This window comes from Sceloporus occidentalis, unplaced genomic scaffold (assembly GCF_023333645.1).
Source record: "Sceloporus occidentalis isolate IW3139 unplaced genomic scaffold, rSceOcc1.0.p SCAF_10, whole genome shotgun sequence".
Lineage (NCBI taxonomy): Eukaryota > Metazoa > Chordata > Lepidosauria > Squamata > Phrynosomatidae > Sceloporus > Sceloporus occidentalis.
In genome coordinates, this window is record NW_028316990.1 from 30,841,112 (window position 1) to 30,867,986 (window position 26,875).

General features: G+C 44.8%; 1 protein-coding gene across 1 annotated transcript; it reads right to left on the bottom strand.

Moving 5' to 3' along the window:
• Positions 1 to 4,818: 4,818 nt before the first annotated feature.
• Positions 4,819 to 20,958, bottom strand: LOC149306325 (meteorin-like). The gene is made up of 4 exons (XM_089540130.1): positions 20,750 to 20,958; positions 15,629 to 16,053; positions 12,358 to 12,423; positions 4,819 to 10,193 (listed from the first exon to the last, which is right to left on the bottom strand). Exons 1-4 carry the CDS (start codon positions 20,836 to 20,838, stop codon positions 9,877 to 9,879), a joined length of 897 nt encoding a protein of 298 aa, XP_089396256.1. The 5' UTR covers positions 20,839 to 20,958; the 3' UTR covers positions 4,819 to 9,876.
• Between the last annotated feature and the right edge of the window lie 5,917 nt (positions 20,959 to 26,875).

Here is a 26,875-nt window from a genome sequence, read left to right on the forward strand (position 1 = left end):
CTGCCAAGAGAGCTCTGGTGCCACAACAAATTAGAAACCCCAGAGTTCCACAGCACTGAGATGTAGCAGTTATAGCCATGTCAAAGCGGAATATTCCTGCAGTGCGGATGTGGCCACCTGTTGAAGCAGGTTGAGGACAAAGTAGGAAAGTGGGAGGAGAAGAGAGAAACAAGGGCATTTTAAAAGCAGCTGAAAAATGGGATGCCAGAAGGTTAACTGAGACAAACTGGTATAGTTGGAGGGCACTAATATATATATATATATATATATATATATATATATTTCCCACAGTTCTCCAGTACCCTGAGATCTGTCGAAAAATATAACTTTCCTGAGCTCTGCTAGAGAGGACGGTGCCAAATTTCTGCAATGCTTGACAAGGGTCCTCTTGGTGGACGACATCAATGAGATGAACATGTTGGGCTAAGGAGAACCAGGCTCTTGCATGTGAAAATCCTCTGTAGCCCCAGTGGAGAAAGAAAATGGATGGCCGAGGAAGTGAGTCATCCGGGAAAGAAGCAGGAAGGATTTCTTCCTTTGCAAGATGTTGGGGATGCCAAGACCCCTTTGGGGAATGGCCATTCACTAGCCATTTGCCTTGTTGTCCTTCTAGGAGGTGGGCTATCTGCCTCTCCATGGAAAGGAATCTCAAAGGGTATAAAGGATAAACTCACAGCCCTTTTGCACACCCCTCCCTTTGCCTGACTCCTTCTGCTCAAATTTTTGACTAATGCAAAAATTTCTGGGAAATTTTCGACTGCTGCGAAGGGGAGAAGTGCAAATAAAGGGATGAATTCATTAGGGGCGATAAAGGAGGCAGGGGGACCGAAAGACAAAGGCTGGATGGGAATTTGGGAGCATGTAAACCCCAATGCCAGAGCTCTGTGTTTGGCTGGGAAAATCATGTTGAACAAGCTACTACAATGGGGCCTTGTGGTTTGAAGCGCATGACAGAAATCAGGTCTGACAGCCTCCCGGGTGGGAGCCTCGGGGACTTTCCTCTCCTGCCCGCCTCTCCTCTGCCAATGCTATTTGGGAAATGCACCCCTCTCAGGAAGCTGGCACCTTCTCTCCTCCCTTCCCACACGTGTCTTCCTCAGGTCCATGGCAATACCAGTGGCTGGATGAGTTGAGATGCATGGCAAGGATTAAGCTCAACCCTAGCAGTTCACTAGGACATGGCTCCTTAAAAGTGGTGCTCCTTGGTCCAGTGCCAGTCCCACCCCAAGCCATTGGTGGTCTTTCCCTGGAGGATCTGCAAAAGAAAGAAACAATGGTAGCCAATGGGCACAAATATGGTGCCCCAGCCTTATTGAGGAGGGAATTGCCAGTCCCGCATGTCAGATAGCTTAAGGCAGTGAGGTCCAAACTCTGGCCCTCCAGTTGTTTTGGACTTCAGCTCCCAGAAGCCTCAGCCACCTTGGCCAATGGTTTGAGATTCTAGGAGTTGAAGTCCAAAACATCTGGAGGGCCAGAGTTTGGCTTAAGGACTTTAGCATACCAGCTTGCTGTCCCACCACAATCATGCTAGTTTAAGAATGGAAGCATACCAGTTTGGCATCATTTCTTATCATACTTTCCCCCACGATAGCGCTTTGGCGACCCATGATTGTGTGATCTGTTTTCCACGTTGTCAAACACCACTTTCAGGAGGAAGAGGAGGGGAAGAGTGATTGTGGTTGCCAACCATCCAACGAAACTGGCTGTTGTGTGAATGTGCACATAGCAGCCGGCTTTGGGAAGGTGTTGGCAGCCGATATTGTGGCAAGTGGGAAGATGACAGGGAAAAAGGAGCAGAATCACACTCACTCACACCACATAATTTCCTGAGAAGTGGAATTGTATCAGAAGAGACCTATCACACAAAGGCAGTCAAGGAATAAGAATAAGATTGAGAGCCTATTGACGGGTTTTGCCCATCAATGAAAAGGTGCACTTCAGTGACAAATGGAACGCAAGGTGGCTGCAGAACAGATATGACATTGTGTGATAAGTACCAGCCAAAGATGCTTTTGTCTTGTTAAAATTCCACTTTTCTGCAATAGTGAGGTGAGAGTATGGAAACCCTGGCCTTCTATTGCCTCTGTTCAGTCTATTGCACAGATTTCTAATAATGGCTTTGGGATGCCAGGTGACATAAAGGACAGGACTCCTGTATCTTTAATAGTTGTACAAAAGAAGGAATTGCACCTAGTGTTGCTTGTGTTGTTCCGTGCAAATTTCGTGCCTTTTCTTATTGCTTTTTAAAAACTGTTTAAAATTCTTTTCGTCTCTTTTAAAATAATCATCTAACTCGTTCTACCCGTTTTATTTGTTGTACATTGCACTGGGAATCCTAAACTCGAGGCAATAAATAAATACTTTAAATAAATAAATAAGCAGTACAACTAAGTGAAAGCTTACTGAGATGTTTATTTTCTTTGCTCGTTCTTTGAACCACAGTTCAAAAGGGACGCTGACAAGTTGGCAGCATGTCCAGGGGGGCCAAAATGGTGAAAGGTCTGGAAACCATGAAGCCCTATGAGGAGCTGCTTCAGGAGCTGAGTATGTTTAGCCTGGAGAAGAGAAGGCTAAGAGGTGATATGGTAGCCCTGTTTAAATATTTGAAGGAGTGCCATATTGAAGATGGAGCAAGCTTGTTTTCTGCTGTTCCAGAGAACAGGACTCAGAACAATGGATGCAAGCTACAGGAAAAGTGATTCCGCCTCAACATTAGGAAGAGCTTTCTAACATAAGAACTGTTCGATGGTGGGACATGCTGCCTTGGAAGGTGGTGGAGCCTCCTTCTTTGGAGGCTTTTAGAGGCTGGATGGCCACCTGTCAGGCGTGCTTTCATTGTGTGTTTCTGCATGGCAAAAGGGGGTTGGGTTGGATGGCCCTTGGGGTCTCCTTGCACTTTATGATTCTAGGCTGGGCTGTGTTTTCCTGTAAACATCACACTTGTACATGTGTTATTCATGTGACACACACTGGACCTCTCCACTGCTGCGTTGTTGCACTTGTTCAAGCAGACAGGAAGCAGGCACCAAATGGAGCATTGAATACTGGGGCCCAGTATGGGAGGGAAGAGCTATGGATAATGTGCCCCCTAAGTTAGCCTGCAGACTTTGGAAGGTGCGCTTTCCCACTACAAAACTAGAGCACTGTGATTCCACTTTAACTGCCATGGCAATGTCTTATTCAGTTTGGTGAGGCACTAGGTCTCTCCAGCTGAGTTCTAAATTATTGTACGTTGTGTGCCTTCATGTCTTTTCCAACTTATGGCAACCCTACCTTGATTCTCTCATGGGGTCCTCTTGGCAAGTTTCTTCACAGTGGACTTGACATTGCCATCCTCTGAGGCTGAGAGGGTGTGACTTGCCCAATGCCAACCAATGGGTTTCATGGCCGAGTGAGAATCGAACCCTGGTTTCCAGAGTCATAGCCCAATGCTCAAACCACTATGCCATGCTGGATCCGCTCCTTTCTCAACTGCAAATTCCGGGATTGCTGTCAGGGCAGTTAAAGGGAATCATAGCACAATAACTGCGCAGCGTTGAAACTGTTCTATAGCCCATGTCAAAATAAGTAGATATGTCTATGAAACCTCATGCTACCAACTTTTTTCTTTCAGTTAGTCACAAAGGTGCTACAAAATCCTTGACATACGGATTTTACAAATTAACACAACTATGTTTTTGAATTCTGCATCAACTACTGTATGAGGAATAGGAGGGGATGCCATCTTCTGCTTCATTTCAAGAAGCAAAATTTCTTGAATTGGCCTTATGCATAACCTTTTTTAAAGGCCTCCTCAAACTTATGGTGGTCTCTGAGATTCAGCCTCAGAGGAGGGCAATGGCTAAGAAAAGCTTGTGATACAGTCTCCATAACTTGGAGACAATAACGTCCAAGTCCATAACTTGGAAAACCTGGAAAAGACTTGAAGGCACACAACCCACACACTGAAAGGAGCAAATGTACAACTTGCTGTACCTTTCCGCATGTTGTGTTTCAAACAATTCTCTCACATAGTTTTGTGTGGGTTTTTCGGGCTCTGTGGCCATGTTCTAGAAGAGTTTATTCCTGACGTTTCGCCTGCAATCTGTGGCTGGCATCTTCAGAGAAATTCGTTCATTAATTCTCTGAAGATGCCAGAGCCACAGATGTTGGCGAAACATCAGGAATAAACTCTTCTAGAACATGGCCCACACAAAACTATGGATGCTGGCCATTAAAGCCTTGCAACTTCACAAATCGCTGCTATTAGAAGTGTCTTGGACTAAAGAAAGACCATGTTCGAAGCCACAGGTTTCAGTTTCACAGTGCTCCTGTCTTTCTCTCCCCACATTTCATTCACAAGGCACAAAAACGGGCCCTTCGTTCACCATGCTTTATGCGCAGACCAAAACCAAATAGCTGTCCCTTCGCATCTAGTTTAGCCTGGGGCCGTGGATTCTGGGAACCATTGAATGGTGGCCAGTGGTCAATTATTATATGCGTGCGTTTGTGTGTGCGCATGAACCTCCTTGGGATTTTCTGCCTCAGGTGCCAAAATCAATAGCCTGGCTCTGTTTTTAGTTTCCACACATTCCAGGGCTTGTTAAATTATTCAAGCTCATTTGAGCACTGCTGTTTCGGACGCTTTCGGTAGACAAAGAATTATCTAGCTGAACATCTTCCAGGGCTTTTATGTACTTCATTTTCTTTTGTTTGAAGAGTACCAAGGGAAAAATAAATCCAAGCAGCCAGAGAAAGCATCACAGACCAGGCATTACTAGGAACTCTGATGTATTTTTTTAATGTAACCCTCCATTTCAAGGGAAAAATACAAGATCCAAATTAAAAAAGCGGGGGAAAGAACAAAAAACATTACACTTTATGCAGAGGCAGGGTTCTCGCTCGACGGGCACAAAGACGTGAACGATATGTACAAAAATTACATTTAAAATATTACAGATCTTCTCAGGGTTTGTTTTTTTAAATCACTACAAAACGACCAAAACGTATCCGACATTATTATCTTTCTAGCCGTAGCAATTCACCTTATATTAACATTTCACAGACACACAAAACATTACAGACCACTTATACTGGGAATTTTAATTTTATACAAATTTGGTATCATGATAACCTTTAGTGCACATATGATACTTCCCTGGACTGGAAACTAGTTTTAAGCATCCGCCTACACTGAGATTTTCAGGGGTTTTAATTTAAATTTGATTAATACAAGAAATTGTATGTAGGTGGCTGTTTTCTGAAATTATGCTTACATTGCCTTTTCTTTTTGCATTTCCCAGATCTGAAATTTGAGTCGAAAACTACATTGGCTGGAATGTACATTCAGTTTATGGCTGGTTCTCTTTCCGCTGTCTATCCCATTTTGCATTCACAAGTAATGTATCCCAGACTAACCCAAGATGTTTTTGGCACTGCTTGTGAAAACAACTTTAATTTGGATTAAAGGCTTGTCTACATGAGGTTTGTCTAGAGAACGATCTGATCTACACCGAGGCTTTTCATCTGGATTAAGTATCCAGTCCTGTGAGACATCATGCCAAAAACTGATGTTCCAACAATAACTGCGCTTGGGATTGCTGCATTGATCTGTCACTTTCCACTCAGATACTATTCTCCTGTTCTCTAGCACTGTAAAATACTGTATATACTCATGTATAGGTCGGACCCATGTACAGTGGTCCCTTGGTATCAGCTAGGGTTTTGTTTCAGGATCCACAGTGTATACCAAAATCCGTGAATGCTTAAGTCCCATTAAATACAATGGATAGTAAAATGGTGTCCCTGACATAAAATGGCAAAAATCAAACTTTGCTTTGGGGAATTTATATATTTTTGGTATATTTTCAAGCCATGGATGCTTGAATCAGCGGATAAAAAAGCCATGGATACGGAGGGAGGTCGAAGGCAGGTGGATATGACCCATGGATAAGTTGCGGCATGCAACATATAAAGGATGAAGCAAAGGAAAACAATGCCAAAGGACTTACAAAAACCCAACAAGCATCACTGTTTGTTCTCACACAAAAGGCTGGATGTATGAGGAGGGAAACATGGTAAATTTTGGCTGTGCAATGTGTGGGATAGGCAACCAGGCATGGGCAAGGTTAAGAAAATGCACACATGTCAAAAGGGATGTAATGGCAATAGCTCAGATACTGTATTAGTTCTTTTTTTAAAATAGAATCATCCTCTTATCTGAGCAAAATGGCAAAAAGCAAGAGCATCCTCAGAGAACCTAAAAGAAGCACTGATTCCCTCTACTCTCCCAGTGCCAAAATGCCACCACCGCCGCTATTTTCTCATCTAGGCATTCAAAAAGTCCAGAAGTGGCACCACATCTCAGAGATCAGAGTGGGTCAGTGTTTCTTTTAGGTTCTCCCAGGCTGGACTAAGCTTTCAGCGCTCTACACAGAGACGGAAATGGTTCCTCCTTAAAGAGTCAAGCTACAGTACAGTGCCAGTTGGTCCACGGGCATTTTGCCTGAGAGTTGGTTTCCTCCTGTGGTCTATCCAGCTAGTGTTTGCTGAGTCTGCGACATTGCCTGGTTTCAGTGCTGGGACAGACTTCCCTTACCCTCACTTCCCATATGTATTTGTTTTCCTACTTATTTGGATTTAGCTCAGTAGCTGCTTCTTTGGGGGAGAGGAAGAAATTTACCTATGTGCATCCCTGTTAACTTTCACATAGGGTTTTCAGTACCCCCATTGCCAATCCTCATTGTTGTTCTCATTCTTTTATACATTATCCCTTGTGTGAAATTCTGGGCTTTGAGCCAAAATCATTTCCGGGGTTAAGCAGGGTAAGCTTGTTGGTTTCCCCATTAACATTTGGGTGTATCCTAGTGGCACTGACCACCTTTGGGGCTGAAAAGCCTCCTTACTTCTTGGATGAAGGCAAGGGACCTATCTATTGCCTGGTCAGTACCTCGATGAGCTCCAACATCTAGCCACCTTGTCGCTGGCCCTAGGATGCAAGCTAGGAAAGGGAGCCCTGGCTGATAAGCAGAGCTCTGATGTCTGTCTGGATCTGTGTCCTATGTTATTGTTGCTAATGAAGCATTTTGGTTCAGATCTACCCAGCTTCCATTTTCTACAGACTAAAGAAGTCAGGGAAGAAGATGCCCAAATCCAGAGCTTGGAGGAAACTCATGACACACAGTGAGTTACAGTCAGCCCTCCATATCCACGGATTCCTTATACACAGATTCAAGCATCCACGGCTTAAAAATATTCAAAAAATATATAAATCCTGGATAGCAAACCATGATTTTGCCCTTTTATATAAGGGGCACCATTTTACTATCCGCTGTATTTAATGGGACATGAGCATCCACAGATTTTGGAATCCAGAGAGTCCTGGAACCAAGCCCTAGCAGATACCAAGGGCCCACTGCATTTGCATTTAGTTTATTTCCTCCAATAAAGTTACATGATGACAATAAGGGATAACCATGTTCCTTTTCTGGTATAACCAACTGTGTCTTTCTGACTTTTAGAGTTACAGGTATGGGACAAGCTCACAATATAGGTGAGCTTTGTATCACGAGTTTGTAGCATTTTGATGTTTTTCCTCCCCAAAAGCAGCAACCCAAAGTGTTTCTTTGAGTAATAAATTGAAATCGCAAACAGGGTGATAACTACCAGGGCGAGCAACCAAAACTGTAACCAGTTACTTTTAAAGAGTAGCCTCTAATGCTTTGCCCTGATATCGAGGTGGTCAAAGTGCGGCCCTTGGGCTGCATGCAGCTCCCAGGGCCATTTTGTGGTCCCCGGGTCCTTAATTTAAAAAATTAAATTAAATTAAAAATTTAAAAAAATTCTAGAGGACATGTGGGTATTGCTGCCATGCCTTTTGGCATGCATTTTAGGACCAAAAGAGGTCATTTCTTAAAGGAAGCAACTTCCACTCACCTCCTATTGTTGAAATATGCCTCAAGAACTAAAATGCTCACCCCAATAAATATAGTGAAAATCCTCTCCATGTCTCTGGAGTGTTGTTTTCAGGGGGTGCAACCCACCAAAGTCTCCTGAAAAGCTAATGCATTCCCTTAGCCACCCATGTTTTTCACCCCTGCTTCTATTTCTCATACTTTCCCACTTTTGTTTCAGCACCTTCTAGACAACCCTGAGTGGACAAAATACAACTAGATTCAGCGGTGAGGGTATAAGCACCAAGCGAAAAGATTGCTAACATTTGCAGTACAATCATTGACCTTCTTGCTGAGCTCCATTTCTTTTTCCAGTGGTTCCCCATTGCCATGTAGACCAATACTTATTGGGCACGAAAGAAATCAAACCAGTTTGCCACCTTCTCTTCGGTCGGCCCTCAAGAGCCTTTACCAGCAATGGGGCTGGCAGAAAACCAACCGGTGATACATATCCCATCGCTGAAATCCCTATTAACAATTCATTTGCCCTGTTAGGACAATAAAAAGGCATTACCCTGATTGGAAAACTGGGCCTTATCCAAACAACAAAGCCTGGTGCAATCTTGTGCACGCTCGCTTGGAAGTTAAAGTCCTATTAAACTCAGGGTGATTTGCTTCTAAGTAAAACATACTTGGGAGCAGGTTAGCTGGAAGTCCTTTTTATGTAAACCATGAACTCTAAATCTTTACCGAAATAGGACTTCCTCCTGGACAAACAGCACCAAGTCAGGAGGAAGGAATCTAAACTCATGAAGAAGAAAAGTCACATCTGCAGCCAGGGCTGGGTCCAGGATTTGTGCTGGTTTTTGCAGCTAGGCTGGAAATCCAGAAAATGTGGAGGAGATATCTAGATTTGCCCGTTGTCACATTCATATTATTTGGGACAGGGAAACAGAAAAGACCAAGGGTGCATATCAGGTATTCGCAACCCCCCCCCCAACACAAACACACAAAAAGCTGTGCACAAGGCTATTTCCAGTTCCAGCACTAGCTCCCTTCATCTCCCTAACTGATGCTTTCTGCCACATTGAACTTGATAGGAAAGGAAAACCAAGACCCCCCTAAAGAGCATGCAATCCCTCTTAGGGTTTTGGTCACCGCATGAGATATAATCCTGGTTTTGCAGCTCTGCCACAGCAGCCACAAAAGGTTTGAGGTTTGTTTGCTTTGCAGGTGTTCCTGGCTTGACCGTGCCGAGTAGTGGAAGACAGAGCAGAAGATGAGATGTTTTTTTATGAGATGCGATTTCCCATTTGGCAGATGCCTGCAGGTCGAAATCGACATGCAACAGCCAGAAGGCCAGGTTTCCTTAAAATGCAGGAAGGGGTTATTAGACTTGTTTTAAAGTGTGGCAGTTGGATGCTCCAGCAGCAAACAGGGGAATGATCCCAAGGAATCCATGTGAAACAGAAGAACGATCTGAAGCAACATGTTTCCTAAACCAGGAGACATATTGGTGTGTACCAACAGAATTACATAGCAGCCCAGTTGTTTTACTCTGACCAATGCAGCTTCTCTTGGTGGAGAAAGCTTCCAAGACTTATGGCTCAATCTCAACAAGTCTTCTACAGGAAAGGAAGAACTTTCTCGATCCCTCCTCACTCATTGCTAAATTGGGCATTTGTTGTTAGATGTTGCCAAGTTGGTTTCGACTTACATTGTCCCTGTGAATGGGAAGTCTCCAAGAAGTCCTGTTAACAGCCCTGCTCAGGTCCATTCATGGCTGCGGCATTCTTGGTTGACTCAGTCCGCCTGTAATGCAGTTTTCCTCCTTTACTTCTGCCTTCCATGTTACTGAGCATTGCCGTCTTTTCCAATGGGTCATGTCATCGAGTTGGGTATGTACACCATTTATGGCACGACTATGATGGGTGGCAAAAACCTATCTCCTTCTCCAAACCTGAAGTTTGGTTTCATCTCCCTGGTCCTCTCTCTTCACCTCTGTTCAGTCCAATGAGACTTCGCAAGGGTTTTCATGAGCCTGGCGCGCATCCTCGTATATGTGGCGGAAGTCTTTGTACCGGGGGGCACAGCTGAGCCAAGCCTCCCCAAAGTGCAGCCATCCTGTGAAGAGGAAGCTGCCAGGTCCTGGCTTCACCCCACACCGCAGCAGGGTACGGATGCTGCCGGTGGATTTCCCGTATTTGCCAACTGGTTGGAACAAGGCAAATTTTTGGCGATGAATACGGGTGGCGCTCACGCTGATGATGGATTCTTGCGATTCTTTATCGTTGGTGACTGCCCGGATATTCCCACGAATGACTGCAGGGAAGAAGTGCAAACAGATGAAATATTTAATTTTTGACTTCAACGTTGTGTAAAATGACCATGGGAATTGCTGGTAATGATGAACACCACTTAAAAATAATAACAACACAGAGAGTATAACCAAATACAAGAATGTCATATCATGTAAACCCACTGGGTGACATTGGGCAAGTTATACTCTCTCACCCTCAAAGGATGGAAATGGCAAACCCCCTCTGAAGAAACCAGCCCCTGATGCCGCATGAGCCAAACATTTGGGCCTGTTTGCCTGTTTAGCATTTCTGAGCAGATCCAGTTGCCCAGTTGTTATATGATGGCAACTTTAAATATATAAATTGAGGTACCCAGATTTGAAAGGTAGTGTGGAAACAGTCCTGTACTGATGACTATTGGCCCAAGGCAAGAATTGAATATAACGTGTAGGATCTAGCCAATTATGTGCACAAGAATTGTATTATTAGCTTGCATTCGGCCTCTGCAAATCAACAAGAATTAGTCCCTCAGAGGTATTCTGAGAAGCCCGTGATCTGATCCAGCGTGGCAAATCCTTTTGTTCTTCTCTATGACTTCCTAGTTGCTGTGGCAACCCTGGAGTGGGCAGCCAGCAGACCCCCTGACCTCTTTCTTCCATTGTTTGGAGAGCTGCAAATCTGGGGGTTAGCGGAGCATGGGGGGCAGTAATTGGCAACTGCCCACTGTACAGACAGCCCTGAGTGGTATTGGCGTTTGCAGGGGAGAAGGGAAGGCCAGGCAATCCCAGCTGGGAAGCCCCTTGCTCTGTGAGCTGCCCTGGCTGATGCTGCCATTGCCTGGGTTGGCAGGCAGCTACCAGTTAGCTACTTATGCAGCAATGGGGAAATGGTGTGTGTGTGTGTGTGTGTGTGTGTGTGTGTGTGTGTGTGTGTGTGGTGTGCGTGTATATGTGCCTTCAAGTTGCCTGTGGAACCCATGAATTTCCTAGGCCTGATTCCCACTATCGCAAATTGGTTTGAACCGGTTCAAATGACCCTGATTCCCACTTGAATCGATTCGCTGAAGCAATTCGGAGAGGGGAGCCAGGCACTAGATCCATTTAACTCACGTCTTTTTGACGCGGATTTTTTTCTGCAGCTTTTTGGATAAATCGATTCCACGCATGTGTGGACCAGATGTGGATCAGAATCGATTTAAATTTGCCCTTCGGCCGGCTGGAACAGGTCCATTTTGAACCGATTCATTCGTGAATGTGAACCACAAGTGGGTTATTTTACCTAGAAAAAATGTGATCAGGGCAAATGTAGTGGGAACCACGCTCCTCTGTGGAATCGATCCATCAATTTGGATCGCAAACTGCTTTTTTTGTAAGTGGGAATGAGGCCCTAGGGTCTTCTTAGGCAAGGAATACTGAAGAGGTGGTTTTGCCAGTTCCTTGCTCTCAAATAGAGCCTGTAATGCAGTCCTTCTGTTTTCGTGGGGAAGGTATGCTATGCTGGCTGGAGGGATTCTGGGAGTGACAGCCCTGAAAAGGCACCTCTTCTCATGCTCTGGAAATTCCAGCCTGCAGCATTTGGGAAAAGGGGAGCAAGATCTTGTGTGTATGTGCCTTTGAGCACATACATGCCTATGGCAACCCCATGCATTTCCTAGGGTTTTTTTAGGCAAGGAATAATCAGAGGTAGTTTTGCCAGTTCCTTCCTCTGAAATATAGCCCACAGCTCTGGGTATAACATATGATACAATGCTCCATCATGGTCCAAAGACCCAGCAAAAACCAAATTTGCAATGTGTAAAAATAATTTAAATCACATGGAACAGGTAGTCGGTTTGTACAGTTTCTGCCCAAAGAGGGAGCATATTAAAGATGCCATTAATTGTTACGAAATGGAAGATGTGGAGACTGTTAGTTTAACTGGGGCTTAAAGGTGTGCAAAACAAGTCGTCACCATTTGCAACAGCAGCAATTAGAAGTATCGCAATCACATTAGTGTCGCTAAGCAAATGAATGCCTGTGGGCAAGGCAGTCTCTCTTGGCCTTGCAGAAGGCACAGGCCAACCCCTTTAAAACAAACCTTGTGCCATGGCTTCTCTTTTTAATTTCAAGTCTGCCTTCCCTTTTAGCTTCGCCAGTTCATGATGCTGAAAAGCAAAGTAGAAATAATGCAGGCGATGATGTACTCACCAAAATCACTAGTGCAAACAGCCATCAGGATTTCAGTGTTGTTACATGGCCGGCAACTCCCTGAATCTTCCGAAAAGAAAAGAAACAAAAGTCAACTGAGGGGACTTATCACAAATGAACAATCCCTCTTTGGACAGGGAAGGGGCATAAGGAAAAGGGAAGGATCAAAAGGCCAGTTCAGGTTAGGAATATCTATGCCAATTCTTTTCCATTGGACAATACGGCGTGTACTTGTAGACTACTCTGCACCTAATATCTCACTTCCTTCCGCATCAGTGATCCATTTATGGGTCTCTGAAAGTTAGTTTCATGATATAGTGGGCCCTTTGGTATCTGCTGGGGTTTGGTTCCAGGATCCCCCAATAGACACCAAAATCCATGGATGCTCAAGTCCCATTAAACACAATGGATAATAAAATGGTGTCCCTTATATAAAATGGCAAAATCAAACTTTGCCTAAGGCGACCCTATACATTATACATTTTGGGAATATTTTCAAGCTGTGGATGCTTGAATCCATGGATAGCGAATGTAGGGATATGGAGGCCCAACTGTACCTACTAAATTTACACATATGGCAATTTGTCCAAAGGGTTTCTGTTTTACCCAAGAATGGGATCTTTTCCATGATTCAAAAGGTAGAAGGAGAATGGAAAGGAGTAGGAGAGAGTTACTACCAAGAAAGACCTTTCTCGTAATTACTTTATATTTTAAGCAGGACCAGTATAAGCACTTGGCATTTTTGGACAGGTAACAGACTAAGAGAAGGAAGTTGTAGCATAAGGTTCTATAGACCTAGGCTGCATCTACACTGCAGACTTAATGCAGTTTGACACTGCTTTAACTGCCATGGCTCAATGTCATGGAATTCTGGGATTTGTAGTTTTGTGAGATATTTGGGCTGCATTTGCTCTGCAGCAATAGTGCAATTTGACCCTATTTTAATTCTCCTGGCTCCAATCATTTAGATAAGGCTAAATATCTCACAAAACTACAAATCCCAGCATTCCATAGCATGGAGCCATGGCAATTAAGGTGGTGTCGACTGCATTAAATCTGCAGTGCAGGTGCACCCCTAGCTTTCTCAGTCAGAGAGCTCTAGTGCCATGACAAACTACAAATCCCAGGATACCACAGGATGGAGCCATGGAAGTTAAAGTGGTGTCAAACAGCATGAATTTTGCAGTGTGGCAGCAGCCTCTGAGACTGAAATGAGTCCACTATAGTGTGCCTGACTCTGTATTAGGTTCTGCCCTTGCTTATATCAAAGTTTCTTAGGACAAGGCTTCACAAAAACTTGTTTTCCTCTATGGGCAGAGTGCCTTGGTTGTTCCAGTGACCATGTTAAAGCCTTATTTGTTGTGCAGCCGGACTGGTGGCCAGGTGACCGCTCCACCGGCTGTCGCGGCGATAAGTCCGATTAGATGTTCCCTCTCCAGCCTCATTTTTCTGATGGCCCAACACACTCCAGGTGGCTCAAGTTACTACCCCGATTATTCTCTTTGCCAAGGAGGAGGATCACAGAATCAAGAGTCTGTGAAAAGCAAAGGCTGCTTCGTTCGGCTTTTGGAGGCCTGAGAGGGAAACAGATCTGTTGCCTTTCAAAAGTCTGGGGCTGCATCTGCACTGCAGAATGACTCTGCTTGAACTGTTGTGGCTCCATCCTATGGAATCCTGGGATTTGTAGTTGTAGATCTCCATCATGCTTCTTTGCCTTGCACCCTTGCCTTTTGAACAGATCCCAGACCATTGGTGTTAAGGGAAAAAAAGAAGCAAGAGGCTCCTCTGCCTTTACCTTGCTTTGTTGTGGCTCACAGGTGAAAGCAACAGCAAAGGAAAGGGACAGGGACAGGGAACCAGTAGAAAGAGTCAGCATTGGGCACCTACCTAGCGGGTTGGTCTCAGTAGGTGCTCAGTGATGCTGGCTTCTGTGACACCATCTGTTGCCCCTGAACCCTTTATTCAGTATGCCAACCCTAAGGTGACCCTATCATAGGGTTTTCTTGGCATGTTCCTCCCTACCCAGGATCACACAGTGTGTGTGTGTGTGTACATACATACAGCAATCTTCTATGCCAACATTCTCTGAAGATGCCAGCCACAGATGCTGGCGAAACATCAGGAATAAACTCTTTTAGCACATGGCCACATAGCCTGAAAAACCCACAAAAAACTATGGATGCCGGCCACGAAAGCCTTCGACTTTACACAGGCTGGATAGTCACCTGTCGGAAGTGCTTTGATTGTGTCTCCCTGCATGGCATTCCTGCCTCACCCAACTACGAACCCCAGATTTCCATAGGTGGCAACCATGGCAGTTAAATTGGAATCATAGTGCTACTATCATTGTATAGAGTGAAAGGCTCCTGCCATGTTTGCACCCACAGTTTGGGTCTGCAGATCTCAAGACAAGGAGGCCCATCCTCTTGGATCAGCTGCAGCATCTCAAAGATCCAAATGAGATTTCTGGGTGTGATTAGAAACTGCATGTTCTCTGCCTACAAAGTGCCTTTTGGCCTCAATAAGACAGATACAGTCCTAGATGTCAAATAGAGAACCAGCGTGGCATAGTTATTGGAGTGTTGGACTATGACTCTGGAGACTAGGGTTTGATTCCCCGCTCTCCCATGAAACCCATTGGGTGATCCTGGGCAAGTAACATGCTCTCAGCCTCAGGAGAAGGCAATGGCAAACCGCCTCTGAAGAAACCTACCAAGAAAGCCCTGTGATAGGGTCTCCTTAGGTTTGCTATAGGTCGGAAATGACTTGAAGGCACATAACAACAACTGGTGCTGCACATTTCCTTTGCCTTTGTTTCAAGGCCCTTTAAGGCACATAGGTCTTGTGGCTTCTATCTGCATCACTCTTCCCTGGGAACCATTTTAAACAACACTTAAATTAAGCAACATGCAGACCTCTTCCACCAACCCTATTATTTTTCTTCTTTGCATGGTTTTTGCCACCTTTGCCTGATGAAGAAGTCATTATACTTCAAAAGCTAACACTCAAAATTTTACTTTTGGGGACCATGATGCCCAGAATCCCCCAACTGCCTGAGAAATACTGGGACCTGGATTGCATGAGAACATCTTTCACAACTTCTCTTTATGCTTGGCACACAAACTATGGCTTGTTTGAACGGCAGCTTCTTCTTGTCTACTAGGATCTCCGCCTGCTCAGAGGAAGAGACAAGAGGCTGTTGCTGAGCCTGAGATGAGGACATTTGATAAATACTGACATAAGGGCATCCAGTAGCCAAGCTCATATATACCTTCCATGCTGAGATTTCTGGATGGCCAAGAAAAACGAGAGTTCCAATTGCCCCGCAGCTCATAGCGGAAGGCGGCGATGCGGCGGCTGATGTCCTGGTGCAAAGTGGACTGAAGGAACAGGGCAACCTTCTCCTTGGGCAACCAGCTGAAACAGCGCACCTTGGGCTGGACAGTGGCATCCGCCTCCGAGAGGAGGAGCTCCAACACACCATCCCTCTCCAAGTAAATCTGAGCGCCGCGGAAGCTGCTGGAAGATTTAATGCAGGCTGTCACGCGTCTGGGGTTCTCTTTGCTGGTGGTGCTTGTGGGGAGGCGGGGGAAAAGGCTCAGGCGTAAGGCTCCCGCTGGGTAGAGCCACTCCAGAGATCCCTCCGCGCAATGTAAGGAGATCTGCTCCACACTGCCAGCTTCTTGGGAGAGGCCACTGCAAAACAGAATAAAACTGAGTTAGCAGAATAGTGGGGACTTGGGTCATCGGCTTGATACCTTGGCTGGTTTAAGCCAGGTTTGTTTAAACCATGGTTTAACCTGGTTTGTTTAAACTGTGGCATAACCCTAGTTTGTTTAAACCATGGTTTAATCCCTGATTTAAACCAAATTACTTTTTAAAACACACTCCTAGTTTTTAAAATTGACATTTCACCAGCATCTGAAGATGCCAGCCACAGGTGCTGGCAAAACATCAGGAATAAAGTCTTCTAGAACATGGCCACAAAGCCCAAAAAACCCACAAAAATCTAATTTTTATAGAGTTGGTTAATGGACATTCATTACTCTCAGCTTGGCCCAGGTTTGTTTCAATCTGGGCAGTCTTCGTGATCCCTCTGCAACACAGCTGCCAATGACATCCCTTGAAAGTTTCACTCTCGCTGTCCCCTAATTCAGAGCTTGTTCTTTGCTGACCTCCATCCAGGTCAGACTGCCCTGCCTTGCCTTCCCCCATCTCCGAAGAGCAAAGACTGCAAGGCAATGCGATCCAGATGTCTGGAGATACTTGATCAGCTCTTTCCATTTCACAGCCACATGACTCATCCACTGCAAAGGATCAAGATAAGTGAGAAACAGATGTTGCAGCTGTGGCACACACGCCCCCACACTCCCATGGAGACCTATGGATGCTGCTCTCTAGAGGTCCCACAGAGGCAATGGCCAGCGATGCAGACTCAGCTCAATGGTCTCAGGCTCAAATTGGATGCAAGTTGCTTCCATGACTCAACTTGGACTTGACATGATGCACTAACTTGACTTGACTTGAGACTCAAGACTACTAGAAGAAGCCAACAAAGACCTGGAACAGTTACTGAAGAGGGTCAAAGAGGAAAGCACCAAGGTAGGCTTACTGTTGAACATTAACAAAAATGTGAAGTCAAAGGCTTTCATGGCCGGTATCTATAGTTTTTTGTGGATTTTTCGGGCTTTGTGGCCATGTTTTAGAAGAGGTTATTCCTGATGTTTTGCCAGCATCTGTGGCTGGCATCTTCAGAGAACAAAATAATAACGATGGAAGATCTATAAGAATTCACCCTAGATAATGAGAGCATTGAAATAGTCAAAGAGTTCCCATACCTTGGATCAAACATTGATCAGAACCAAGACTGCAGTCAAGAAATCAGAAGAAGCCTAGGAATGGAAAGGGCAGCTATGAAAGAACTAGACAAGATCCTAAAGTGTAAAGCTATAACTCTGAGCCCTAAAGTTAGGATCGTCCAAAACATGGTATTCCCTATCACCATGTATGGATGTGAGAGCTGGACAGTGAAGAAAGTGGATAGGAAGAAAATACAGACTCATTGGAGATGTGGTGTGGGAGAAGAGTGCTGAGGATACTGTGTCCAAGAAGACAAACAAATGGGTCCTTGAACAGATTAAGCCCTGGAAATCATGATGAATAAACTGAGGCTGTTGTACTTTGGCCACACTATGACGAAAAAGGAATCATTAGAAAAAGACACTGATGCCAGGAAAGGTGGCAGGTGTTAGAAATAGAAGAAGACCACATGCCAAATGGTTAGGCTTGATCAGGAAGAACATAGAATCATAGAGTTGGAAGAGACCGCAAGGGCCATCCAGTCCAACCCCATTCTGCCATGCAGGAAATCCCAATCAAAACATCCCCATTGACAGATGGCCATCCAACCTCTATTTAAAGACCACTCTCTGAGGGAGTGTGATCCACTGTCAAACAGCCCTTACTGTCAGGAAGTTACTCTTAACGTTGAGCTGGAATCTCTTTTCCTGCAGTTTGCATCCATTGCTCCATTGGGTCCCAGTCTCTGGAGCAGCAGAAAACAAGCTTGCTCCCTCCTCAACATGACATCCCTTCAAGTATTTAAACAGGGCTATCATATCGCCCCTTAACCTTATCTTCTCCAGGCTAAACATACCCAGCTCCCTAAGTCGTTCCTCATAGGGCTTCATGGTTTCCAGACCCTTCACCATTTTAGTTGCCCTCCTTTGGACACGTGGCTCCAGTTTCTCCACATCCTTTTTGAATCGTGGTGCCCAGAACTGGACACAATATTCCAGGTGAGGCCTAAATGCGCCTGTAGGACCTGAACAAAGAGACTGAGGACTTGGAGATGTCTCTTGCTTATCTCTGCCACCATACATTTCCCCTTCTTCTATTTTCTTTCTCTTTTGGGGGGATTTTAGAAGGGGCAGAGACAGGTCCTTCCTGAACTCTCAAAAGTAACCTTTGTATTGAGAATACCATCATCACCAGCAGGTTCCCAAATCTCCCAGTCAGCATGGCCATTCTGTTTGGGAGATTCTGACACAGCGGTCCAAAAATGTAACCGTTCCAAGTGGTGATCATAATATATCACCATGCCAGCTCTGGCCAGTTGTCTTAGGCCTAAACAGCTGAGCTGCTTAAATGCAGTAGACCTTTGCTCTGAAAGGTAGCAAGAACTGAGTGTGTGCACCATTTCTCATTCAAAACAGCTGCTCACCCAACTCATTGTATTACATTTAGGGAATGCAGTTTAAATGGACTTTAAAAAGATCTGCTTTCAAGGAACCACCAAATTTTCGACACAGCTTGCCACGAGGAAAGTGATCTCTGCCTTTTTCACAGCAAGAGAGGGGACAAAAACATTAGTCCCACTAACAGATGTCAATACATGCTCAAAAGACATTTCAAAAACATGGTTCAAATTTAAATCAACCCTCAAAATATGAATTTTAAAGACAAGCGGAGTCCCTCTTATCATCCAGAATCCCCAAATCTGAAATACTCCCGAAACCAAAACTTTTTTTCATGGGTGGCTGAAATAGTGATGCCTTTGCTTTCCGATGATTCAATGCACCAAATTTTGCTTTGTGCACAAAAGAGATTTCAAAAATTACCTCCAGGCTTTGGGTGGGAGACGTATAGGAAACGTTAATGGAATTTTTGTATTTAGACTTGGGTTCCGTCTCCAAGAGATCTCATTACGTACATATGTGCCAATGTAGGTATTGCAAAATCCAAAACAAATCCAACGTGGAAAATACCTCTGGGCCCAAGCGTTTTGGATAAGGGGAACTCGGCTGCTATGTGAGTTTGCCAGTATTGCTCAGGTCTGCAAAAGGTTTGACAAGGCTTTGTAAGCTGGGCCACATGGAACTGACTGTCTTAGAAAGATATTTGGGACACAGGAGGGTTTACTGGTCCAGCCAGGTACCTGTTACTGGTATATTCCACCTCCCTGTCCCAGTACAGACCTCTTAGAGTCTTTTAGGCCTGTTACAGACAGCCAAAATAAAGCTGCTTCGAGTCACAGTGGAGGTATGGTGTTTCAATGATGCATGCGTCCTAAGAGTCCAGAAGTCGCACCAAAGCCACACTCCATACCTAAGGACTGGAGCGTGGCTTTGGTGTGGCTTCTGGACTCTTAGGACGCATGCATCATTGAAACACCATACCTCCACTGTGACTCGAAGCAGCTTTATTTTGGCTGTCTGTAACAGGCCTTAGGCACTTTTCATTCTGCTAGCTGAGATGTCCTTCCAATGGCCTTACAAAGCGACTGCCTCCTTTCCTCTTTCATTCAGGCAGGAAATACCAGCATTCAACAGAGAGGAGATTGCAGAAACGATTTCCCATTTATATAAAGAAGCCGATTGAATTCCACCAGCGGTTATCAGGTCTCAAGAGACCTGTGCGGCCGTAAAGTTTACTCCTTCTGCCACAAGAGCTATCCAACAGACTGATTTTAAAAAGAAGACAGAAGCTGTAATCCAGCACAATTAGAGATAGAGAGCCAGATAGATAGATAGATAGATAGATAGATAGATAGATAGATAGATAGATAGATAGACGACACGCACACATAATGATCTTACTCATAAAATAATGTAAGGTATGATACATCTTCAAGGTGACTGTCTACTTATGGCAATTTCACAGCATTTTCTTAAGCATGGAATGCCATAGGTATGAGAAAGTGTGGTTTAAGTGTTGGACTACAACCCTGGAGACTAGGGTTCGATTCCTAGCATGGCCAAGTAGAGAGGTCTTGTAGCCCCTTTGAGACTAACCGAAAGAAAGAAGTTGGCAGCATGAGCTTTCGTAGACTTCAGTCTTCTTCCTCAGATGCATTGAGTGGAGTGGAAACCAGGGACAGACCTATATATTGGTATGTGAGAAGCTCAATTCAAATTCAAAATCCTTTGTGTATGGAAATGAAGTAGCATTACGTTAAATGCATCTGAGGGAGTAGACTGAAGTCTAGGAAAGCTCCTGCTGCCAACTTCTTTCTTTCTGTGAGTCTCAAAGGGGCTACAAGATTTCTTTACAGATTGATTTTACAGACTATTATCACCTTTGAATTAATAATAATAATAATAATAATAATAATAATAATATGCATCTGAGGATGGAGACTGAAGTCTAGGAAAGCTCATGCAGCCAACTTCTTTCTTTCCATGAGTCTCAGGGGCTACAAGATCTCTCTCCCTACTAGACATCCCAGGATTGCATGCGGTGAACTACACCTCCCAGGACTCTAGAGGATGAAGCTGCAGCTCTGCAGATCCTTTTTTCTCCAGTGCAAGATGCATGCCCCCCCCCAAGGACTCCTCTCTCTGCCATTGCTCCAAAGGGAAGGCTTTGGAAAGTACACCTGAGTGAGACTTACCTCCCCCTCCAGCTGCACTGATCCTCAGAGTAGTTGCAAAGGGCAGCATCCAAGAGGAGCAAGCAGAGCAGGCTCAGCACCAAAGGCATCTTCAGGGCTCTTCTTCAAAGCCAGAGAAGAAAGTGGATCAAATGTATGGGAAGGAGGCCTTTCGCATCTCCATCCTGGACAGCAGCCCTCCATCCTCCATTGCCCTGTTTGCAAAGCTCTGTCTTTCTCTCTTTCTCCTCTCTTGATCTTTCTTCCCCCCCCCCCCCTTTTCGCAATAAACAATGAAAAAATAGCCTTTCCTTAGATCCTGATGGAAGCTGCCACTGGGGATTATTCCACAGAGGAGGAGAAGAGAGAGATGGAGACAAGGATCTCTGAACAGGAACTGGAAAAGAGCTTCAAGTGACTGCACTGCAGATCGCTGGCCAGTTCCAAAGAAAGAGAAGAGAGAAGAAGAGAAGGAGGAGGAGGAGGAGGAGGAATAAAAGATGCTCTGGCTTTTCCAATCAAAAGGAGGCTGGGGAACTTTCAGCCAATAGGAACAGAGACCCAAAGGGGGGGGGGGGCTGATTCTTTTTTGGACTATTGGGTGGGATTGCTTTCTTTTCTTTCTTTCTTTCTTTTTTGGAGATCAATTTTTTTTTGGAGTTGGAAAAAAAACTGCTGTGCAATTGTTCTTGTCCAGATGTGAGACTCCCTGCAGGAGAAGCAAACAGGGTGGCTTGGCTTGCAAAGAGATCTTGTGGCACCAATAATAATAATAATAATTAACAATTATTATTATTATTATTATTATTATTATTATTATTATTAAATAGTACACTGGAGGGACTGCAGTGCAATTGTTCTTGTCCAGATGTGAGGACAAGCAAACAAGCAAACAGGGTGGCTTGGCTTGGAAAGAGATCTTGTGGCACCAATAATATTAATAATAATAATTTATTATTATTAATATTAATATTAATAAATAGTACACTGGAGACTGCTGATTTTTTTCCACGTCTTCACTCAAAACCACAAGGTTGTGAGTTCAAGACCAGCAAAAGGGCTCAAGCTTGACTCAGGCTTGCATCCTTTTGAGGTCGCTAAAATGAGTATCCAGATTGTTGGGGGCAAATTAGCTTACAGTTGTGAACCACTTAGACACTGGTTAGGCAGTATGAAGCGGTATATAAATGAAGCTTGTTTGTTTATTTGATTTTTAGATAAATCGATTCTGCGCAAGTGTGAACCAGATGTGGATCAGAATCTATTTAAGTTTGCCCTTTGGCCGGCTGGAGCAGGTCCATTTTGAATCGATTCATTCGTCAATGTGAACCATAAGTGGGTTATTTTACTTTATTTTGCAGCAAGAAAATGCAATTGGGGCAAACGTAGTGGGAGCCACGCTCCGCTGCCAAACCAACCCATCGATTTGGACTGCAAAGCGATTTGTTTGTAAGTGGGGATGAGGCCAGAGTTCAGCATTCAAACCACTTTACCATGCTAGCTCAGACATACGCATGAATGCTTTGCAGTATGTTTTTAATCCTTACTACTTTTTAATCATTTGCAAGCTGCCTTGAGTCCCAATACTGGAGGGGGGAGGAATCTGGACAACAATGAATAAAACAATAAAAAGCAATAATGTATGAGGTGTATTTGAGATAGGTTGCTGTTGTTCTTGTGTGCTTTCAAGTCGTTTCCAACTTATGGCACTGTTAAGGTGAAGCTATCATGCGGAGGCTTTTGGGCAAGTTTCTTCAGAGCTGACTTCCCATTGCCATCCTCTGAGGCTGAGACAGTGTGACCTAACCAAAGTCACCCAGCGGGTTTCCGCGGCCGAATGGGGATTCGAACCCTGCTCTCCAGACTCATAGTCCAATGTTCAAACCACTACAAGCACTGGGTTGGAGCAGACTTTTTCCCCAATAAATTGGCTGACCGCTAGTGTTGTCCCAAAGTTTGCTTTCCCCCCCTCCTTCTGCATTTCAGATTGGAAATAAGAATTTAAATGGCTCCTTTGCACCCAAAGTGGGCTGAAGAATGTGCTTCGGCTGGGTCTCCTTCCTTCCTTTTATAACATTCACCACGGTGGAAAGCTTTAGTCTGATTTGCTTTGATTGGAATCGGGAACGAAAATATAGATCTGGCAACTTTTGGACGAAGAACTTTGTGACGCGATTTGCATTCTTGGTCATGGGAAATTTGGCTGGATTAGACCCATAAGGAATGCATCTCTGGATTTTAGAAATGCTTGCAAAGATGTAATCCGGTCGCTGTGCATTTTAAGCCCTCTGCAAACATTCAGCATCCAAAGAGAGAAAAAGAGAGAGTGAAGGAAGGACAAAACCTGGCCTTTTCTCCTCGCTGCTGCTGTTATTATTTGTCTCTCCATCCGCACCCCACACAACCGGGCCACAAGCTTTCCTTATTGATTTCGTTCCCTCCGCCCGGCTTTTCTCCAGACACCATTGTCCTGGGTTGAACAAACCCTTGCAATTAATTACGTTTTTCCATCGGAGTGACGGCCCGCCAAAATGTTTGAAATCAACACGGGACAATTGGGATGCAGTGATACAGGCCGCAGGACAAAGGCAATGGAGGGTGGGAGGGTGGCATGGAATAAAAATGAGGGATTGTACATTTTGACAGGAGAAAGGAGGGGGAGGCATGGGGTGGGGGGCTCCTTTTTGGATGAAGGCCCCAAACAAGGACCCTGAAGCCAAGCAACCCCTAGAAAATGAATTCAGCCCAGGAGTAAGAAAGTCCCAGTCCTTGTTACTTGTTACTGCACAAACGTAGGGGAATTTAACTTTCCTAAGGCTTCAGCCTTTGGCCTCATTCCCACTTACAAAAAAAGCAGTTTGCGATCCGCATCGATGGATCGGTTCGACAACGGAGCATGGTTCACACTACATTTGCCCCAATCATATTTTTCCTTGTAATATAACCCACTTGTGGTTCACATTCACGAATGAATCGGTTCAAAATGGACCCGCTCCAGCAGTCCGAAGTGCAAATTTAAATCGATTCCGATCCGCATCTGGTTCACGGTTGCATGGAATTGATTTATCCAAAAAGATATGGGGAAAATCTGTGTCAAAAAGATGTGGGTTAAATGGGTCTAGTGTATGGCCCCCCTTTCCGAATTGCTGCCATGGCCTTGTCTAACTATACTTCCCTAAGAACTGAGACTGACTCAAAAACAATGCAAGTAGCTTGTCATTCAAACAAAAGTTTACTAATGGGAACAATATATATACTGTGTGTGTATATACATATGGATTTTGCATTCTGGTTTGGGTTTGGGAGGCTTTCTTTTTTGTTCATTTGCCATTCGAAGGATGCACCAGCAGTTTGCAGTTCTTGAAAATCTCCATCGTTTCATGACTTTATTTCTTGCGGATTCCACTTTTGATTTAGTGATCTGTTTTCATGCCAGAGAAAGAAAGGCAGATTAAGCCATCCCCATCTCCATCACAGAGATGTCGAAAGTTCAGGGTGGTCTCTGGGTCAGCAGGATGCTCAGGGAAAAAGGGGGGGGGGTCTTTGCAGAAGAAAGAACAAGGGGTTCAGTGATCCCCCGCTTTCCAACTACCGCATGTGCTGGATAAAACAGCCCCACATTTGTGTGATGCCTTCCAAGGGAAAGGATCCAAGCTGGCCTGTGAGCGGGAAAACAGCCAATGGCCATTAACATAAAATGGGGGGAAAGAGGGTGGGAAGTGGGGGAAGGAGCGCAGGAGGGGAAAACTAGAATTTGGGAGGGCTGGTTGTCTTCCCCCCATCCATCCATCACAGTTCCCGCCAGAATTGTGATGAAAAGAGAAGCAGCATCTTTGCCGAAGGAGCTGGGAATGAAAGGGCAAGTTGACCTCAGCAGCATCTCATTGATCCTCCAAGGTCCATAAATCTGATGGCTTGGATTTAGAGAATGGCTTCTTGGGCCAGTTTTGTGAGCACCATCATCACACAAGAAACCTGTTGCTGTTGTTGCTGTGTGCCTTCAAGTTGTTTCTGACCTACGGAGACCCTAAAGCAAACTTACCATGGGGTTTTCTTAGCAATATTTGTTCAGAGGAGGTTTGCCGTTGCTTTACCCTGAGGCTGAGACATCCAATGGGTTTCATGCCCAACCAGGGAATTGAACCTTGGTCTCCCGAGTCGTAGTCCAACACTCAAACCACCCTCGCAAGTGATACAGCTTTCAGCCCAATCTGGATTTTCCACGCTATAAGACCCTCTGTAGCATCATCCCTTTTTCTTGGCGCCTTCGAATCCATCCTCAGAACTGACATTTCCTGACAATCTTTAGCAGATAACTTCCCAGGTCTCAGAGACTCAGCCCTCTTCTCCAGTCCTCAAGGCAAAGAGAAGGAATCTCAGGGCAAGAGCACTGTTTTGAAAAGTGTGTATCTGTGTTTTCCTTGACTCTGGCCCTTTTCACACTGCTGTACACAGTTATGCCACTTGGATTCCACTTTAACTGCCATGGTTGCATTTTTTCGGATGCTGAGATTTGTAGTTTGGGGAGGCACTAGAGCTAGAGGATGCAAGTAGAATCATTGAGAGTTGGAAGAGATCACAAGGGCCATCTAGTCCAACCCCCTGCCATGCAGGAACTCTCAATCAAAGCTTGGAGAATGGACTTCTAGGATCTGTAGTTTGTGTTGGCACCAGATCTCACTGACAGAGAAGACTAAATTGCTCACAAAACTACAAATCCTAGCATTCCATAGTATTGAGTCATGGCAGTTAAAGTGGCATCAAACTGCATCATTTCCGTAGTAAAGGTACAGCCTTGGACAATCGGAGGGCTTGGCCCAGCACTGTCATGTCCCTTCTCCTTGAAGTGACTTTGCAGTGAATGAATTCAAAGATATAGCTGTGTTAGTGTGTAAAATCAGTATGTAGAGAGATCTTGTAGTACCTTTGAGATTAACTGAAAGAAAGAAACTGGCAGCATGAGCTTTCATAGACTTAAGTCTACTTCCTCAGATGCATTTGGACATCTAAGGAAATGCATCAAATGCTGCCAACATCTTTCTTTCAGATAGTCTCAGAGGTGCTACAAGATCTCTCTACATCTTTGCAGCAAATGTCACTGGTTAACTTTCACGCTTTGGTGAAAAAGACATTATGAAAAAATGTTGTTGTTGTTGCAAGTTTAGCCAACTAACAAATTCCTTGCAGGCCTTGCAAATGTGGCCACTATGGAAAGTGCCAACGTTTTTATTAAATCAGCCTCAGCTCTCTGGAAAGCAACCCTCTGCACATTGCCTGTCACCAGGCAAATGTGCTGAATTGGCAAGTCTAAAGGCATTCAGTCTGGGTGAAACTTGCAGAGATTTCGACCTCAGTCAGCCGTGGGGTGGAAGAACTGCTTGGAAACATCTTTGTGTTCTTTCCTCTTTCTGAATCCAGCCTGGCCAAAAACTTATTTAACATGCAGCTCTATTCATTTTCATGATCTTCATTCTCTTGGCTGGGAGGTACCTCTCAGCAGGGCACCAAGACTGTGGGGTCAGGGTTCAAAAGTCAGGGGGCTGTGGGGTTGGGGGCCGACATAAGTCAGAGTGGCCTCCTTCCAGCCGCTTATCAAAAATGCCTGCTAGTCTTGGCCGAGATCAAAGCATGCAATTTTCCGAAAGAGAGGGGGATAGGGGGAGATGTCCTGCCCCCATTGCCCCCAAAGCCCCCTTTCTTTCACGGCCCCAGGGCCAGCCCTGCCAAGGTTGCACAGCTGTGCGCTTTGCTCTCCCTTTGTGAGAAATAATGCACAACGCCTTTCCAAAGACAGAATAATTGCACTTTAAAAAGTATTTACATGTCCCACAGATCTTGCCCTTCAGCCTTGGAAGTGCACAGAAGGCTGACTGAAAGTACAGTCCCCAACAGACCAGTGAGGCTTGCTGGCTGGGGGATGATGGGCGGTGTAGGCCAAAAGAGGAACTTTTCTAAGCTCCAACTTGCTTCTGGGACCTTAGTGCTACAGTCAGCAATCTGCATCCGCCGCACGATAATATCCAAGAATATATATATCCCAATAAGCAAACCTTGACTTTGCTATTTTATATAAGGAATGTCATTTTACTGTGTCATTGGGTTTAATGGGCCTTGAGCATCCACGGATTTTGGTATCTGCAGAGGGTC